The 19,632-nt window shown below is 45.4% G+C and overlaps 1 protein-coding gene across 1 annotated transcript; it reads left to right on the forward strand.

Annotated features, from left to right (window-relative positions):
• Positions 1 to 16,539: 16,539 nt before the first annotated feature.
• LOC144098382 (uncharacterized) lies at positions 16,540 to 18,410 on the forward strand. Its single transcript, XM_077630981.1, has one exon. The coding sequence runs from the start codon at positions 16,540 to 16,542 to the stop codon at positions 17,917 to 17,919; it is 1,380 nt and encodes a 459-aa protein (XP_077487107.1). The 3' UTR covers positions 17,920 to 18,410.
• The last annotated feature ends 1,222 nt before the right edge of the window (positions 18,411 to 19,632 follow it).

Below are 19,632 nucleotides of genomic sequence, written 5' to 3' on the forward strand. Positions count from 1 at the left end.
AGTGGCTTTTTGCTGAAGAATTTCTTGAGAGCTGTCATGGCCGCTCGATTACAGTGTCTTTAATATCTACCGCTAGTAGAAAACGAATTATGATCGCTAAGTTTTGCTGCCCCATGAAGCTCGAACAATTTCTTGCCAGCTGCTTTGAGCAGTCAGGTATATTAGCCCTTCTATTAGAGACATTTAGTATAGCGTACGAGCGCTTACGTACGTTATACGCAAGCATTTAGCGGAAGGTTACACTGGAAATCGCATGAGCCCTTTTAGTTTATCGCATGCCAAACCGGACGCAATGATAGCGCTGGCAGCAGTGGCGCTATCTGGTGCTAAAATGTGAAATATTTTGTAACAAATTTTTCGCACTTAGCCAAGGTTATCCAAGTCTTAGCGCGTAGATGCCCAGTTCATCACCAGTTCAGTCGAGTCAGGCCTAATTTCGTTTAGGTAAATGAACCGAGTAAGATTTTAAAAAACGTTATGTTAAGGTCTTTCCATGATTTGGGCCAGCATGAACTTTGGGACACAAACGAAGAGAGACACGTGGAACACGGACCGGCCAAATTATGCGCCCGTCCTGTTCGGCACCGTGTTTGTGCTTTTTGTTGTTTTTATCTCCCACATCATGTTTTAGGTTTTTAGCCCTGTTTTAGTCGTGTTATTGTTGGCATTTTGGTTTTAATTCAACTTTAGGTTTTTAGCCCAGTTTTAGCCGTGTTAGTGTTGGCATTTTTTGGTTTTTATTCAACTCTCGTCTCACCTGTAGGCGAAGGAGCTTTTCATGATTTCGCAGCCTCATGTCCATCTTCATGTTAAACTTCTAGCTTTGTCTTGGCGTGATTTCTTGGCGTTTTTTCATTCATATATTCTTTCAGTTGTTTCGTGTTTTGTTTTTATGACGCGGCTTTTGCTCTTTCACTGTCTTTGTTGTGGCCTAGATCTTATCCTGTGACTACTCTTAGAACTGATTCTCGATCATGCTTTGGTTCCCATCACGTGCGCACAGTTTTGCAACGCGGCCTAAGAGTGTGGCGGGCTCAGTGATTTCGCTTTCCCGGTAACGGCTGTTTCGTTATCTGTTCTAAGGATTGTTGTTACATTTGCTTTTGGTGCGGCCTTCTTTCGCCATGCGCTTTGCCTTCTCTCCATCCTTCTCTCCACATTTACCACTGTATATATTTCCGCGCCTTTTCATTAAAGTTGTTAGTGTCAGCAGCGTGTTCCGTGTTCCACGTGTCTCTCTTCGTTTGTGTCCCAAAGTTCATGCTGGCCCAAATCATGGATTCATACCAACTGGCCCAGAAAAATGCCATTTTGAGGTCTTTCCATTCCACAGCCGGCCAATCCACAGTCGGCGGCGTCTTGTTAAGGTTAAGAACGGCGGAATCGTGACACAGAATCAAAAATTGGTCAAGTCTATCCGTCATTCTTTGTGCTGTCGGCGAAAGGAGGCAAAGCAAGTATCACGTGTACCACTTAAAGGCAATGCATATGCCTAAAAACCCCATAACAATGACGAACTCTCTCTGAAGCGGGTGACGAGGGCGCCGCCATCTTGGCAATGCTATTTTTCCTAGCGTACGCAAAAGAACGCGCGCTAAATGCGAGAAAGCGCGTACGTAACACGCACGTACGCTAAACCTCGGTTTGGAATAGCGTTTAGCGCATGCGCAGTACGAAGCACGCTATTTTATAGCGTACGCTATGCCTTTGCGTAGGTCTGCGTACGCTATACTAAAACTGTCTATTACCGCGCACGTGACCAATGTACGCTGCAGAAAAATAGCTGTTATGCGCGCAAAAAAATTATTGCGGCAAGAAAAAATTGAAACAGACAGAGCTTATATTTTAGGCCTTCAGCACTTCCCTGTGATGGGTGTCGTGTATATGTCAATGTCGAAAAGCAATTTCTGGGGCACTTGCGTGCTACTGATTCGATGCACGTCTCGATGAATATTTATTTCGAGCCTGCAATGCTGTCAGATCTAGCCGGAAGTACATTAGGACCTCTGGCTCTTACTACTGCTGCTCATGTAGTAGCCACACTCTAAGAAAAAAGGGTGTGAGAAACGGGTAAAAAGGACTTTTACCCCCTTTAGAGGACCCTAGGAATAACTTTGCACCCGTTAAAAGCACGCTACTGATCACTTACCCCCTTTTAGAAAACTTACACCCTACTTACGCTCTCTACCAGTGTTGATAACTGCGCGTCCTTTCTTGCCCCCAAAACAGCGGGGTGATTATACTTTGCTCGCATGCCGCGATGGGGCGCTCGTGGAGAATTTTGTGTGAAGTGCCTCGATGCGCGTGCCGACTTCATAGAGGGGCGGGAAAGAATTTATATAATGGTCGATTTCTCTTGTGTGGCAAATACATCAAGTAAAAAGATTAAGCTTAGCAGTCTACGCTCAAAACGGAATTCAAATGCTTACATCTTTTTTACATATAGGCTGTTTCTAGTACGACTAAAAACATTCCATGCTTTAATTTGACATGATGCGGCGATCAGCTCCAACGCTCACGTTCTATGCGCATTTAATCTGTGTCCGTTTCAAGCAGTGCATATTTCCTCCTCATGCTCAGATGCACGTAATGGAAAGATCGGCGGTCCCTGATTTAGTGTCATGATTAAACTTGCACCATAAGCTCACTCTCGTCTGTAGGACATTCGTGCTTTACATAATACTTCATTTTATGTTACGAGTAATAACGCAAATGCAATTTGCCCTTGACAGCCTTGCTGTTAACAGGGCTGGGGGTGAGCGCAAGGTAATCTTTTACAAAGGAGCAGAAATAGGGAAATGCTGAGTGGCGCATACACAGATGAACCTACTGATTTGTGGGAAGGAGTCTAGGGTCCTCTGACGCTTTCTCCTCCTCCCTGGCAATGAAATTTTTTGTTTATTTCTCAATTAAATTTGAAAATGACTTTTGAATGCTATACGCCAAGAGAAAAACAGAAAGCAGAAAACGTGCTTGTCATAAATAATTATGGTGTAATCAATAAAAGAGTGCTCAAACTTTGTTAAAGCTCACATTTCTCATGCACACTCGCAAATTCATGTAGCAAGGGCTGGACAGGAAAGGGGAAAAGGAAGGCGCCTTTGGCCTCGTGTCACTGCAGCAATTAGTCCAAAAAGTTTTTTGTCGCGAGTCCGCTTCTCCAGATTTTTAATCCGCTTTGTGCTGCTTCATTCTTTCGGCGAAGTTCCTGGTCTCGCCGATGTACGACGCCGAGCGCTATTGTGCTCCAGCGCAGAAAGCTCTTGAATCATCATTCAGACGCGAGGCAATGTTAACACTCCCTAGGAATACTTGTCCCCTCTTACATACAGGGTCTACGTTCAGTGACCCGGCGGATGACTAACTGAAGGCGGGATAGAGCAGCGGACGCGCAGCTCGGGAGCCACGCTAACCCCTCACCGTGCTGTCCTTGCTGTCTATGCACAGCGCTGACTTCCTGCTCACAGGAGTACACTCAAGGGTTTGAAGTTATCCCGCATTAGAAGCTTTTCGACTGATTTGCTAATGCGAGCGCAAGTGAGCGTGAATCCTAGACACACGTGTGAACACTGCAAGAGCATTGTGAAACTTATTTTTTATTAAGTATGCTTTTTGACTGAGCAAATTTCACTACGTTCAGGCCAGCGCACAAATTTGTGTCCCACATCTTGTGGACCATCTCTACATGCACAATTTATCGATTATATATATGTGTGTGTGTGTCTAAGGCTTCGTAAATATGAATAAACTAGTACCTGTATTTTTAGTGTACATTGGCTTGATTTGCTCTCCTGTGACAACTACAAGCTTACATTTGCTTGATTTTGATATCTGGCGCATTGTCTTGGCCGTTATTTAATAATAACGCTTGGAAGATCTTTCAAAGTATGGATGGTTCATGGTTTATGAGGGTTTAACATCCCATGCGACTCAGGCTGTGAAGGATGCCGTAGTGAAGTGCTCCGGAAATTGCGACCACCTGGGGATCTGTAACCTCCGCTGACAGCGCACAGTACACGGGCCTCTGGAACTTCGCATCCACACAAATTCGACCGCCGCGGCCGGGATTGAACCCGCGTCTTTCGGGTCAAAAGCTGAGCGCCATAACGACTGAGCCACCACGGCGGCTTTAAAGTATAGAAGATATGACGATACGTACCAGAGTTGTACATAACGCATTACAGGTAATTGATTACCTGTAATCAGCTGCACTTTCTTGCAATTTTGTGATTAATTTGTTACTTTTTTTTCAAACGACAAAGTTCCAGGCAATTCAATTACTTTTTCTGTAGTTGATTACAGGTAATCAGTTCCTTTTTTCCAAAAAAAAAGATGGAGCCGAAGGTACTGCTTTCCTGACGGCAAGCAGTTTTCTTTGTGACCGAGCGACAACAGACCGGTTGCCGAAAAGCATCGCGCACGATCATGTCCGCACCACAACCGGGTCAACGCCGTCTTCTATGGGAGTCCTCCCGAGCGGTATCACGTGACTGCTCTGTAGCGCCCCCCCCCCCCCCCCGCCTGTCTTGTAAGATGGCGCCGCAGCTTACCTCTCATTACACCCAAAATCGACGCAAGGTGTTCTAAAAGTGATCAGTGCAGCCGCTGATCGCTTCGCGAGTAAACGTAGGAACGTTTTTGACCGCAGCTTCGAAAAACAATTGCCCTCGGAAATTAACAGCGCAAAACAAATCATTGAAAACTAAACATTCTGACAGAATTGTCTATCTGGTTGGGTTTGAAGACTTGTAAAAAACTGCACATCTCCAAACAAAAATTTTAATTTTTGGTTGGAACATTACGAGGACTCCGACCATAGAATCAACTTCGAAGAAACCCGCATCCTGCGAACCGAAACAAATTACCACAAAAGGCTCCTTCTGGAATCCTGGCACATTCAAACCACCCCGAACAACATCAACCGCACAAAAGGAAACCTGCCCCCAGTATATGCCCAGGGACTTCGCTCTTCAACTCAACAAAAAAAAAGTCGCCATTGACCGCCTCCCCACAGTGCGACAACGTGACTAACAGCCTTAACGCCCTCTCTCCTTTCACCATGCCTTTCGCATCACCGCTGTCATTCCTTTGACCCCCTCAGCTCCGTGCGCTGCAGTTTGGTGCGCGCGAGTGGCGCCACCTGGTTAACAGCGGTGGCGAAAGGCGGACGCAGCCGACGCAGCTCTCTGGTTCAGTTTGCAGTGAGCGAGGCGAGCGGTGAGTTGTTTCGTTTGAAGGCGAAAACAAACTTGGATAATTATGGGTGCTCGACCTACTGCTCTGTTTAGCAATGTCACAACAGCTATAAAAACACTGCAGCAAAAGGTACCGAATATATTGTTACGATGAAGTGGCAGTGGAAGACGAAGTGGCCTCTCGCGTGAAAGGACAAACGAAGAAGAGGTGGTTAATGCAGCCATACTACTTGAGGAGAAGAAGAAGAAGCTCCCTGTTCGTGTTGGTGCTCCCTGCTAGGAACTATTCATTCTAACCCCCAACACTTGTAAATAAATGTAAATAGTATTTCCCTGTAACAATGTTTTAACTTTCTTTGGACATCGTGCATGCTCGCTCACGCACAGAGGGTCTGCTGGAAATGAGTACACTGTGGAATTAAATTGATGAGTGTGAACTGGGAAAGGGTTGACACTGACTAGGGTGTTTTGAACGTGCCATCATTGGTAGGAGTTGCTTTAGGTCTTTATGTAGAGGGAAGGAATGCGCTCAGTCAATCGCAGGAAATGGTCTACGGTGAAGTTCTTGGAGCTAGCATCTGAAGTTTGAGTCTTCGTTTGTTATGCTCATCTGTGGTTCAGCGAGTCAATTTTGTTTCTAGTTTTTCTTTTTGTGGTTGTGTGTATGCTGTGGGAGCGACGTCGTACTTCTGAGTATACTTATGTTGTTTTCACATTGTTTCACCTGTTTTGTGTATTTATTTGAATCATTTTATTTCCTACAGTGGTTTAAAATTTTGTATCCTTATTTGTTGCATTTCTGAGATCTCAAATCCTGTTCTGGACGAGGGAAAAGAAAAATAGAGAGTGGTTCAAATTTCGATATATATATTTCTTGGATTTCACAACATCGCTAAACCCTTAATTTCTGGAATATATATTTTGATTTTAATGAAGCTTATCGTCCCAATGCAATTTAGACTATAAGAGGCGCAATAGTAGGAGGTTCCGAATAATTTGAACCACTTCGGTTTTTTTAACGTGCACTGACATCGCGCAGTACGCGGGCCTCTAGAATTATGCCTTCATCAAAATGCGACCGCCGCAACCAGGATCGAACCCGAGTCATTTAGGTCAGCAGCTGAGCACCATAACCACTGAGCCACCGCCGCGGCCTTTCTAGAGTTAAGTATTTACCAAAAGAAAAATACGACCGAAAGAATTCATGTAATTGGTGCCGTCACGAAATCCCTGGAATAAAAGTCCTCTAACTGTGGAAGATACTTAGCAAGAAACCCATCGTATTTTTGTATGCTTAGAGCTATGCTTCTCTGAGGGGAATACACAAAGTAAAGCACTGTCGATCCTGCAGGATGTAGAGCATTATAATCTGATATGTGTAGTAAGTGCGTTTTTCGCAATTCTAGCCGACCATTCACATAGTGGACGTCACAGTGGGTGTAAATTACACAGCTGATTTCATTATCTCAGTCAATAAGAGACTTGTTTCTCAAACGGTAAAGGTACTTAATTAATCTCAATAAGCTCAACTGCGCTGCCAAATATTGCAGTGCCGTCGGGACTGCAACACAATCATGGCTGCTCGGCATCGGTGATCAACCCAACCTGAAAGCAAATGAAACAGAATGTAGCAGCGGTGGCGCCAAGGCTTTCAATGTCTTGAAATCCGCAGAGAAGCAGGCATCGCGGTTAGTGCTCGTCTGCTATGCGGCCGGGCTGACGCGAACGCACCGGCATGGAGGAAGGCGCAGGGCCACCACGGCCAGTCTCGAGGAGAGCGCGGGCTCTCCCTTCGAGAGACCGGCCGTGACTGAGCGTCCGGTTAACGCGGCGAGTGCCGCGAGGCGGCGCTGGCGATGTGGTCGCTGCTGGTGCTACCATACCAGCGCACGGAGCCCGTCTTAAAAGACACTAGCTACAGCCCTCAGTCACCCCTGATGAAGGAGCCGAGTCAGCCTGGAAACGTTGGGTTAAAATTAAAAATTTTTGGTTGGAGATGTGCAGTTTATTAAAAGAACAAATCATCAAGCAAGCTGCTGCAGTTCACTGCAGTCTGAGTAAGTTTGTGTCATGGAACTATAAATGTTGGGAGGAAAGTAACGGAAGAGTAACAGCCTAGTTTTCAGTAATTATTACGTTACTTTCCTGAGGCTGTAATTCACCCCGGTATTCATATACATTTCTGATGGAGTCATTTCAACTGTACTCGGTTACTTATTTTCTGTAAGGTGTTGAAGAATGATATATAACGGAGCTGTGTCAACTTTTAGTTTTCTTTCTAGCAATAGTATAGTAGCGATTGTCGTACATGTAAGAATTAGCAGAAACAGAATCCGAAAACAAGCTTTTTCCGCTTAAGTGCGTGCACTTGCTCATTTTCTAACTTATACGCAATATTTCAAATAACTTATATTAAAGCACGCTTGCACCACCTTCATAGTGGCTGCCATTTTAGAGACGAGAAGCGCAGAGCATATGTGCATTCGCGATATTTCCTACCGCACACTTTTTTTAGTATTCAGCCGTAAAGAAAACAGGCGATTTTCTGTTAGGACAGTTAACCAAGGAATTTTTTACATATGCTCAGAAGCAAGCACCCGGCCGGGAAGGGCCGCTGCACGTGCACAACAAGCGTACCTAAAGCCGGTAGTATGTCTCCGGTATGCTAAACCCCTCTACCAAGAAAGCATACGCGGGGGAGACGCGGAATTCGGTCCGGGGAACAAAAAGAAGAGAAGAAAAAATCTGCCCGCAGGAGGAGGGAAGCGCGACCTGTCATGGCACTGCCTGATACTGGCAGCTGCTCCAAGGCGCAGTTTGCACTTCGCCTCTCTGGACAGAGTCTGTCATGCTATCTGCTGTCCGACTCTGTACCTGTGGTGTGCAGTCGCTGAGCGAATAACGCGTTTCGATAGCCTGCCAACAGGCTAACTTTGCGATGACGCCGTATCAGTCCTGGTAAGTACGGTCGACTGTTTATCTGCTTGTATTTTGTAGAGGGCGGGGTGGCGGTGGGAAATTACGCTCATGTACACTTTTAGTAAAACAACTCAATTTCGCCCTCGCCAGTTCGTGGATCTTAGAAGAGATATTAATTGCCATGGTCCAAATTGTGCAATGCACCCTTATATCCCCCGCAATAAGTTGTGGATACGAAGCTATTAGCTGTTTTCGGCACAGTCGCCTTTCTTGAACTCTTGGCGGCGGGTGTACGCTTCCAAATGCATGCGACCTCAAGCATAAGTGCAGCTAATGTGGCCTTTGAGCTTAAAGTGAGTCCTACTTTCTTTCAGAACCTTGATGATTGCTCTGAGTGGTTGAAGTTTAAAAATTGATTGAACTGGAGTACAAACCTTTTTTTATGATAAGGCCCAAAGCCATATGGCATCTTTTTTCCAGATGCAGCTGAGTGGCGCGGTCAGGATTTTCTCTTCTTTTTAATGCAGAAAAAGGGCCTGTTTTTTCCCCCGAACTCTAGCATTAGCTCCATGCTGCTATGGTCCTGTTTAATCTTCACCAAACATTTTTCTATCGCTATTTCAAGTCACTTAATCCTGACGAGAGTTGACAACTTGCAAAATAGGCCATTTGCAGAAATGTGTAAGTCAGCATCTCCGCAAGGCTTTTTTTCCAACCAAAAGGTCTCGTTCCCGGACGACACTCTCGCATTTTTTGTGGAAACGAAAAGAGTGAAGTTTCCTCTTCTGAGTAAGCTCGGGAATGTCGCCAGTTTACTTCAAAGTGGCCTGGAGAGAGCCATCAAGAGTACAATTGTACTCATGCAGTCAACCTTCGGTAGCACTGCAGTAGAGGTTAGGCAGGAAATAGAAGGGAATGGGCCTTTGTTCCTGTGCGCCGGAAGTAGTGAGCTACTTCACGCTAAACTTTCTAAAACTTTTCTACTGAACAACACCGTCGCGCTAACTTCCTTCCCTTCCCCCTCCCCCGCGCACTCCTAGCCAGTACAAGGAACAACCCACTCCCCACTGCTCTGTGACGAAGGACGGTATCCCTCCTTTTTCCGCCTACACTCTGCTGCAGGCAGTGGGCGGCCATCCGGAGTTTTCATTCGCTCGAAGAATGTGAGTGTGTCCTCTGGGTCCGAGATATTTACCAGTCTTCGTTATCACTTCCTGTTCTTGCCACGAAAGGGGAGATGGGTTAGCCGGTCCCGAAATAGATTAAGGGGAATCCAACCTTTTTCTGAAAATGCGAGACTGCTGTCTGTAAACGAGTACCTTTGGTCGGAAGACATCCTTTTGAAGAAGCTGACTTGTATAATATTCCAAGTTGTTACAGAAAGAAACGCACTATCTCAGTGCACATACGCTTTTGTTGCGCGCAGGCGGCAAAAATTCAGCCACAATTTTGCTAGCTAGCGCCAAAAGCATAACTGGACAACAGCTGAACAAGAGCTCACTTCAGGTCATTTTTGTTTGCAAAAAAATGTTCCATGGTCATACACTGACTCTAACTAAATGGTAGCACCACTGCATGCACGAAAGCAACAGGGTGAGTGAAGACGCCCTGCTTATCATTTTACAAGCGTCAAATATACTGCGGAACGGTTTCTTATGTCTTGTAGATTTCAGCTGCAAATCGGGCCCCTTTGAATCAACGCCGAAAGAACGCTGTAATTAAAAAAAAAACTAGGCCATTTACGGAAGTGGGAGCTGCGCTCTATACTTCCACTGCATGTGAGATATGTGTACTGCACACCAAATGTAGGAGCCTTCTAGTTTGGTCTAGCTGGTGGGGCATGCATGTTCTTCAATCAGTGCCATGAACGATTAGGCAATGATTTTGTATCCAGAGCTTGTGTTGTTGATTCTTTTACTTATTTCTTGGCCTGCACAGCATGCTCGCTTGGAAAACACCGCACATACGCCTTCGCGCTTCAGACCAAATTGTCGCAGATTAAATTTTGATCTCATGATTACAATTTATGCGCTAATTGTGTGTACTGCCCCTCATGTTTCAAGGATTTCTTTTGTCACACAGGTTCGCTTGGAGAATGGATGCCATCATGATGTTGACAGAAGACTGCTGAGTAATGCTGCTATTTTAAATTCCATAAGAAATAAACCCTGTCGTGCATACTGGTGTACAATCACTGGAGTCCGAAACTGCACTCTGAAGTGCAGCACGGCACGCCACAATCTTATCGCACTAACACGAACATAACCAGGAATGTGGGAGAGAAAAACATCTGTGAACTTGATGGCAGTGAGGTGCTTATCATGCCTTTTCAGCAAGCAGCTTTGTTCTGTAGGTGTATTGTAATGCTGCGTTTGGTTTTGATGTGTGTAATACATTAATGTAGGTGCATCATTACCGACACCTACAAAGTGAAGTGGTTTGCTTTACAGGCCCAAAAACGATCTTACTTTAATAACAATGGATGCCTAATATCAAAGCGAAAGTGCCTGTGCCCTACATTCGAGAAGTTGTAACAATACACTGTAATATGGGATACATTCCTCTGGACGGTAACGTTACCCGTCCAAAAGAGACGCAAGGATGCACCTAAAAGAGCAAAACACACTTTCAGAGCAATGTTATGCCCACTGACGTGGTGCAAAGTTGCACCATAGAAGCGTTGTAAAAAACTCATTAGGTAACAATAGCCCCTGCGAGGGTAAGCTTACGCTTACGTTACCCTTCCTAACATGGCGTAAGGGTGCACCTGAAAGAGGAACCCATATGCTCTTGCAGAGCAATGTTACGCTGATTAATAAGGTGCAAAGTTGCTCTGTAGGAGGGTTGTAATAAGCTCATTAGACAGGATTAACTGTAGCCCTTGCGAGTATAAGTTTGCGCCCTGGGATTGAGCATAAGCTTAGTCTGAGTGGGCGCAAACATGCACCAGAAAGTGAAGCATATGTTTACACTTTCATGGCCTACGCGTTAGTCTTTCTGAGGAGGGGTAACGTTAGTCATCAAAGGGTTATACTTACACTTGGCCAGACGGAATAACATTACCCTGATAACAGCCTAAACATTACACTGTGCGCACTTAGGCCCCCGACGAAGGTGTAACGTTACACCAAAAGGGGGTCGCCACAGCGTCAGTGGCTTTACCCCCTGAAAGGACTAAGACCACTCCTTTTTTTCTTAGAGTGCACTAAATTTACCACGAAAGCTACGACAGCGTCAAGAATCCCTTTTCTCTCCAAAGACGCACGCCTGGGCAGCGGCGCTATCAGCGCCTCCTCCGTCATTTCGTACTGCCGCCGCTCCACCTGTATAAGCTGGAACGACCGAAGCAAGGCATTGAGCCGCGGCCTTACGGTTATGCTCAAAATTCTGCTTGTCAGAAATCATGGTCTAGCACATGAGTGACGGCATAAACAAAAGGCATGGTTTGCAAGTTGCTGGAAGACATGGTAAATTGGTTTTTGAGGAAAGGAAATGGCGCAGTATCTGTCTCGCATATCGGCGGTCACATGAACCTCGCCGTAAGGGAAGGGATAAAGGAGGGAGTGAAAGACGAAAGGAAGAAAGAGGTGCCATAGTGGAGGGCTCCGGAATAATTTCGGTCACCTGGGGATATTTAACGTGCACTGACATCGCACAGCACACGGACGCCTTAGCGATGTCATGCATGTGCGTTTTCCTGCCTTACATCGTCTTCGCCTACGCCACCGCAGTGCAGGAGGCCACCCAGATGACGCCTTTTAGGCTCGTCAATGGTAGAGAAGCCACGACCACGCTAGCCGCCATGCTGCTCAACGTTACCGAAGATAACGTCGACGTCGCCGCGCACTAAGAAGCCCGAAGTCTTGCCCGATTACGGATCAAAGAACAGCAGCGGACCGACACCGAACGCTACAACCTACGAAGACGCAACGCGGAATACAAGCCTGGAGACCGAGTGTGGGTTTGGACACCCATTCGCCGCCGCGGATTGAGCAAAAAACTTCTGCACCGCGATTTCGGCCCGTACATACAAGGTTCTTCGTCGGCTATGTGAACTGGACTATGAAGTCATCCTTGAGGAAATGACTGTCCCTGTTGTCCTTCTAAAGCCCTATTATGCGCACTAAAAGACTCTGTGTTTCCATTCTCGGTTTGTATTGAGCACAGCAAGTTTTATTTGTTTCTAGTCACCTTGTTTGTTTTAAAGCATCGGGTCGATGCTCTTTGATAGGGGAGTAATGCAGCGAATCTTTCTACTGTTTGTTTGTTCAATATTCAAACCTGCTGGCACACGGCTTTATCCCTTTGTTTGTGAAGCAAGAGGCGACCATATTTATCTCGATTGATCGCATCCGCGTGGAGCCGATTCTACGTTCTTCCAGAATGTTGTGGTAACTTTGCGCACCGTATCTCGAAAGTTCGCTATCGGCTTTAAATTGAGCATGGCTGAGAGTGGCGAGCATTCTGTTCGACGACCGCCGAGTGACGCTATTTGCTACGCAGCCGCCGAGTGATGGCAGTCCATTGTGGGCGCAAGTCAGCCCAAATGAAGGGTTTTGTTTAGAGGCCATTTTCGCTGTTTTCCTGCTCGCCGGAGCGCAGTCACCACTACGTGACAATATCATTTTGGTTACATTGGATGCAAGGCATGTAATTACTCAAACGCTTTCACAATTATCTCTGGAAAAAGTTCGCTACTGCTTCATGTAACCGGTGTATTATATCCTCCAACTATAACAACAAAAAAAGCAGTTCACGCAGCGAGAGGAGGTAATTTAAATATCTTGATAGTGAATATTAGACAGTATACGATAAAGGTGTCTTGACTATGCGCGAGTGACTATCAAAACAAAGCATCGCGAGAAATAATGAACTGATGGGGCATACGCAATCGCTGCATGCCTGCATTAAGTTATACTGCACGCCTGGCAGTGATCTGGTGGTCCGCTTTAGCAGGTCACCCGGCACTACCATTGATGCGCTTGAAACCCAGTAACGCAAAGACCGCCGGAGGATGTGGCGATCCTGCATGGCAAACCCAACTGGGACAATTTCTACCGTTAAAGTTATTAAAACAATGAGCAAACTTTTAAAATTTCCGAGATACGCAAGAAGCCGCTTGAAGCAAGTTGTCCGACAAACCAGGCAGTTCTTGCGGTTGTCATTCAATTTTCTTTCTTCCTTTTTATTGATGAAATGACCGACTCGACAGCGTTTACATGCACTTCGCTGGTCGGGTTGATCAGGCGAGCCCACCCCGTGCGGTCGATCTGACGAGACTCTGCCCCTGGTCTGCCCAATCAGACTCGACGATGACTGCGTGAGTGAGTCGAAATGGTCGGGTTGGGTTCATGTAAACGCCACTTATGCGGTACAGAACCAACAACTTCCAGCGACCTCAACATGGAGAGCATGTGACTCGAGCGGGAATGTCAACTGCCAAGACAATGCATTAAAAATATACTTCGCCAAAAGTTAGCGCGCAACGATGTTTGCTAGACATAAATGTCTCGAAAGGTGAGGGGTTCTCTCTATTTTACAAATGCACAACGTGATTTTTTTTACCTTTACAGATTTTTATATTCAAACTGTGAGAGATACGTCGGTGCGGTACGTCAAGCTGGATCATATTACCAGGGGGACTGAAAATTATACGGACGGAAATCTCGTATTGATTGGAAATTAGACGATTAATTTACATAAAGTAACAAATATACTTTGCATTTTTATTTTAGGGGCAAAGCTATGTTGCAAAATTGATGGCTGTCACCACCGAAGGTGAGCCCTGCTTTTAAATTTTCTTAATCGGTGATGTGGTTCAAATTTCGAACTTCAAAAACGCGCTTTTGAAAGCTAGCTGAGTTGGCTTTCCCTCATTGCATAATCATAAAATGCCGCCGCTGCACGAGATATCGTCGCCGTAATGAACTAAACTTTTCCTGCAGCATCAAATATATCGACCGCGCTTGTATTTTATGTATACGAATTGCGAAAGACGCCATTCTATAACTATGTTATGCGGGGAAAAGGCAACTCAGCAAGCTTTCACATGCGTATTTCTGTCTTTCCGATATTTCGAACCACATTGCCGATCAAGTAAATTTAAAAACTGGGCTCCTTTTCAGTGTTGACGTCCATGAATTTCGCAATAGAGCCTTGCCCCCTAAAATAAATAAATATTGATGTTGGTTAGTTAATTCAAGTCACTCTTCTAATAATTCGTCCACATGAGGTACATCATGTTCGACCTGCTGCACCGTCCGGCTCAACAAACCGCACTGTCGTATCTCTAGCATTTATTGAAATGAAAATCTGTAATGTTTAAAAAAAATTACCCTGTAATATAAGTGCTGCTCCGCATAGCTGAGAAACAAAACCCGTTGGCTGGTTAGTTTAGACACAGACCGTACATTATTTCACATATTCATTAAGCATTGTACTTGTTACAATAATTTAAACGCATTCTAATTATACGCATAGTATATTAGAAAAATGGACTTTTTAGCATAAAATTTTTGTTTTTTTCGCGCTCTTGCAACAAAGATTTTTATGCCGCTAGCTGGCCGTATTGGCCGGACTCTGGACACCCCGTGGCTGTGTTACATCGCTGCGTTTAGCGGCTATAGTAGGATACGACTTAAAAAAGCAGCATTTGGTAACAATCGGCCATGGGCACGGCGTCCTGCATTATTCTTATCAGTCATAGCAGTGAGCAAGACCAGCTTTTTAATGGTTGACTGTATCAAACAAGCTAGAGGCATCAAAATTCTTGAGCTTATACTATCGTCCTGTGATTAGCTGCTTGTTTAGGTAACATGAAATCTTTAACAGCGGTCTGCTCTTCCTGTCAGGCAGGAATTCTGATCGTCTATCCTTAATGTAGGCGGAGCTTCACTGCAGACTTAAGCTGTGCCCGACTATACATATCATAAGTTCCATGCAGCACTATGGAAGGTAGACACCTCCCCAGTCAATCGGGACGACGCATTTAACGCGTTCCTCCGCGCCTCATCTTCTGCTCGCGGCGTAGGCAAGTATACGCCTTTTCACGGGCTCATAGCCGCCAGGGGGAGCCACAGCGCCGCAAACCGGATGGACACCCAGGAAACTTCCGGTCTCCCCGCGAAGCGAGCGAGCGAGCCGCAGGGTCGAGGCGAGTTTTTCTTTTGTGTTTGTAGCACTGCCAAAGTACGGCGCGGTCGCCCTGTTGCATTATGTTTTCGGGTGGAAAAACATCTTCCGTGACCCCATCACGACGTGGACCGTGCTGTTGTGTGCCACGTTGCAGCTTGCGACCTGGAACCAACCTCCTGTCGCAGGTGCGCACTTTCAGGTTTCCGGCAGACGCCGAGCGTAGAAACGCTTGGATAGCAGCAGTTCGGCGGGACCGATGGATGCCTACGAAAAGCTCCCATGTTTGTTCTGCTCATTTCTTTCAAGGTGAGAACAGATTTATGATGTCTGCTTGTGCCGCAGCTAATTCCTGCACGTCTTATGTGCGCTTTGAGATTGAACGTTGACTGGATTGAACGTTGCGGGTTGGCAATCGTCGCGACCGCATTCGCCTAATCAGCGGCTGCATCTCTAGCAGTAAAAATTGCACTGTGAAGTAAGGAAACACTGGTTTGCGGTTAGTTGTGCGTGCAAGGCGTCGTTTAGCCATTTCCAGGGCAATTAGCCAGCTTGTGACGCTTGCAGTGCAGTTTCGATCATGCAGCAATGCGAGTGTGTGTGATTTACGGGCATTTAAAGTCCCGAAGTAACTCAGCCTATGATAAACGGCGTAGTTGAGTGCTCCAGAATAATTTCGACCACCTGAGGGTTTTGAATGTGTACTGAATTTGCACAGCACACGGTCGCTTTCTAGACGCGTGTCGCGTCAATCAAAACTCTGCCGCTATGGCCGGGATCGAACCCAGGTATCCCGGCTTAGTAATCGAGCGCTTAGTTGATGCTTAGTTTATGAGCGGCAGTTTTTGCTGCGATGCGGGCCCAAGCATCTTATTGTTGTAATGCCTAACTCGGTTGGTGTTCTTTTATGCGCATATCTGGCGCGATTGCTCAGGCGTCTGTTGCTAACCTTCTGGTCGTGTGTTCGATCCCGTTCGCTGCATCAACTTTTCTACAGGGACGAAATCCAAAAACGCTGGAGTATCATTCGATGCACTTTTTGTTCTACTATTCTCAGCGGCTGGAGAAATTAATTCGATCGCCTGCAAGTGCTGGTAAAAAGAGTGAAATGCTTCCAACTTGCTTGATTCAATATTTTTGTGCAGTTTCTTACTTACAAATGCAGAACGTAAAGTATGTAATCATACCAAGGAACCCTTAGTGTTTCTTCCTTTTCCTAGAGAAGTCCTGGGCAATATTGCTTTGGTGCATTTCAGCCAGTTTTTTTGTTTTTGTTTTGCATTTGGGAGTGCACATGTGGCTACTAATTTTCAAACATTCTTTTCTTTCTTTAGGTAAACCATCATCTGACCCCACACATCCCGACTATGTCCCCTCCATATTTCCTTATCGTGCCTCGGGAAATGTGGCCCAGAAAATTTCTAGGTTCCAACGCGCTGCTCGAAAGGATGGATTGAAGGAAGCATCCAGACCTGCTGCATGTAATCCTGGGCCAAGTGTGCTTGACTGTGGGCTCAACACGACTGGCGCAGGACAAGACGCGGATGATACTGCACTATCTGCGACTGCAACTGTTTCCGTGGTAGAGAATTGCCACATGGAAACAGAAACTGATCTCAGCATGCAGAATATATCCCATCTTATTGAAGAGAATGGCAGGCTTAAGCAGCGTTTGGCCTCTCTGGAGGAAGAGTGTTCAGCAGCTAAGCAAAAGGCTGGTGAACTTGAAAACAAGCATACAAACCATGCTATTATAACCAAAGAAGTGGTAATGCAGTCAGCCAAAACAGTAAAGTTTTACACAGGGTTTGTATCTACAGCCATGTTCACTGCTTTCCTGCAGTTTGTGCTGTCAGCATGGAAGCCGTCATGTGCCACATGGCTTGATGCAGAAACACAACTCATCATGGTACTCATGAGACTTCGTTTGGGTCTCCTTACCCAAGATTTGTCATGCAGATTTGGCATCTCAAATGCCACTGTCAGTTCAATTTTTCATGCATGGCTTGATGTTCTTGTTGCAAACATGACAAAGTTGATAATCTGGCCTTCCCGACAGACACTTCAAGCTAATCGGCCAGCGGCGTTTCAGGACCCTTTTTTTGATGGTGTAACTGGCATCATTGATTGTACTGAAGTATTCATACAAAGGCCGATATTAATGACAGCAAGGAGCCAGACATGTTCTCATTACAAACACCATAATACAGTAAAAATACTAGTTGTAATATCACCTTCAGGAGCAATAACTTTCGTATCAAAAGCATGGGGAGGCAGGACGCCTGACAAGGAGATTACTCTACGCAGTGGTCTCCTAGACAAGGTCAAGGAAGGGGATGTTTTTCTTGTTGACCGAGGATTTAGATGCGGTGAGATGTTTGCTGCACGAGGTGCAACACTTCTCATGTCATCACTGACTAAGAATCGTGCCCAGCTACCTGGTGCTGAGGTCACAACGTCTAGGAAAGTCTCTAGCGTGCGCATCCATGTTGAAAGGGCCATACAAAGATTGAAAGTTTTCAGAATTTTCCAGACTGTGCTGCCTTTGAATTTCGTGAAGAGGACTGGCGACAAGAACCTCGCAACCATAGATAAAGTGGTGGTGGTGTGCTCTGCTTTAGTTAATCTGCAAACCCCTATCATTAAGAATTCTCAGCGCAGAAGTGCTTCATAACTCTCTTCCACGAAAGTGCGGTGCTGTGAGGAAACATGAATACAGACATGCTGTGATGGAACAGCAAATGCTCATGTGTGTGTGACCATACTGACAATCATTGCATATAGTTTCATAGTGTGTACTTATGTTTTCGACTACTTCCAGTGTGTCTGCACTACGTGTACACACACTGTGATAGAACAGCAAGTGCTCATGTGTGTGTGACCATGCTTTTCATTGCATGTATTTATCTTTTCTACTACATCCAATGTGTCTGCACTGTGTGTACACAATAATTCATGTTGTTGATGTTGCCCACATTGATCTTTTCACATTTGTTTATTCTATTTTCTTGCACTCTCTGCAGTCAATTACTGCATATTGTTTGACTCAGTTTTTAAGTATTTCCTGTTGCTTGTTCTCACATGTTGAGAATTGGGCTTTTTGTTTTCTGCTTGTATAGTTATTCTGTCCTCAGAGCAGGTGTTCAAATTTTTACTTGCTGTTTGCTTCTGTATCAGTTTTTTTTATATGTTCCTTGCTTGGGACGTGAAGGCGTACTGTATTTAAAATCTATTATATTTGAGTTTGCACATCCGACAAATGCATCCGACATTAGTCCTTGAAGTGAACATATTTTGTCAAACAAGCAGTGTTTATCTGCCTTTCGAATGTGATAAAATATAACACTTGGAGTGTTCAGCAAAAAAAAAAAAAGCTTGTGCTTAAGTTGAGATGCTGTAAGCTACAGGGTTAGCCTTGAGGTTTCTGCCTATAATTGCTCCACCGTAGCGGCACCTACAGTAACTAAATTACATAATCTAGCGCGAGCGCGACCTGTATGCGAGGCCACCCATTGAACATTGGAAGCGTATAGAGAAGCCTCTGCTGCTCAGATTATGCAACAAACTTAGACCGCTAAGACACAAAGCATCAGTAGGTAACCCACACTCTAACCTTTGAAGGGCAGATTTTTATTCATCCGACAGGATAACAACAGGTTGAGCCGTACAAGACCCTAGCTTCTTGAGAGCTGCCTGAATGGCAACGCTTTCAGCTGTTGTGGAGGACACGACTTCAGTAAAGCGAACAGACCCTGTACACTTCAAAGAGGGAATGTGAAAAGCAGCAGCACTAGCTCCTCTGGCCTTATCCTTACTCATCAGCAGTCTGCCCATTATGTTGACATGCAGTGCAAATCCATTGTCGAGGTGTGCGTCTAAGTTTTACACACTTGAGGTGAAACGTTGCCTCACAGAGTGAGCATTCCACAGTGTGGCCCAACTTGGTGCCTCGGCAGTGACATGTCTTCTTTGCACGTTCGATTTGACTGAAGATGTGCATTGACTGTAGTTCCGGGAATGTGTAGGTGAAAAAAAAGTTTGCTGCCTTGAGTTTAGTAGCTGCCCAAAATGTCTCGTCAAAGCTTATGATTTCTTTTGTTAGAGAGGAACCTGTAAATACCACAAAATATGCCTGACACAGCCCAGTTAGAGCCATTTGAGCCTGAATTTGTGTGTAATAGGCATGGTTATGCTTGAGCTGCAAGTCTTCATTCAGATATGCCAGTTTAGTTAAGCCCTTCGTCAGTGAAGCATCTTTCATAGTTGCAGGGCATTTCACTTCTAGTAGTGATTTTGGACAGCATGAACAAGACACCAGTGCATCTGGAGATGCTCCAATAAAAGGCATGCTCCTTGCAATAAAAAGACCACAGTCTCGAAGACTGAA

Source organism: Amblyomma americanum, chromosome 1 (genome assembly GCF_052857255.1).
Source record: "Amblyomma americanum isolate KBUSLIRL-KWMA chromosome 1, ASM5285725v1, whole genome shotgun sequence".
Taxonomy (NCBI): Eukaryota; Metazoa; Arthropoda; class Arachnida; order Ixodida; family Ixodidae; genus Amblyomma; species Amblyomma americanum.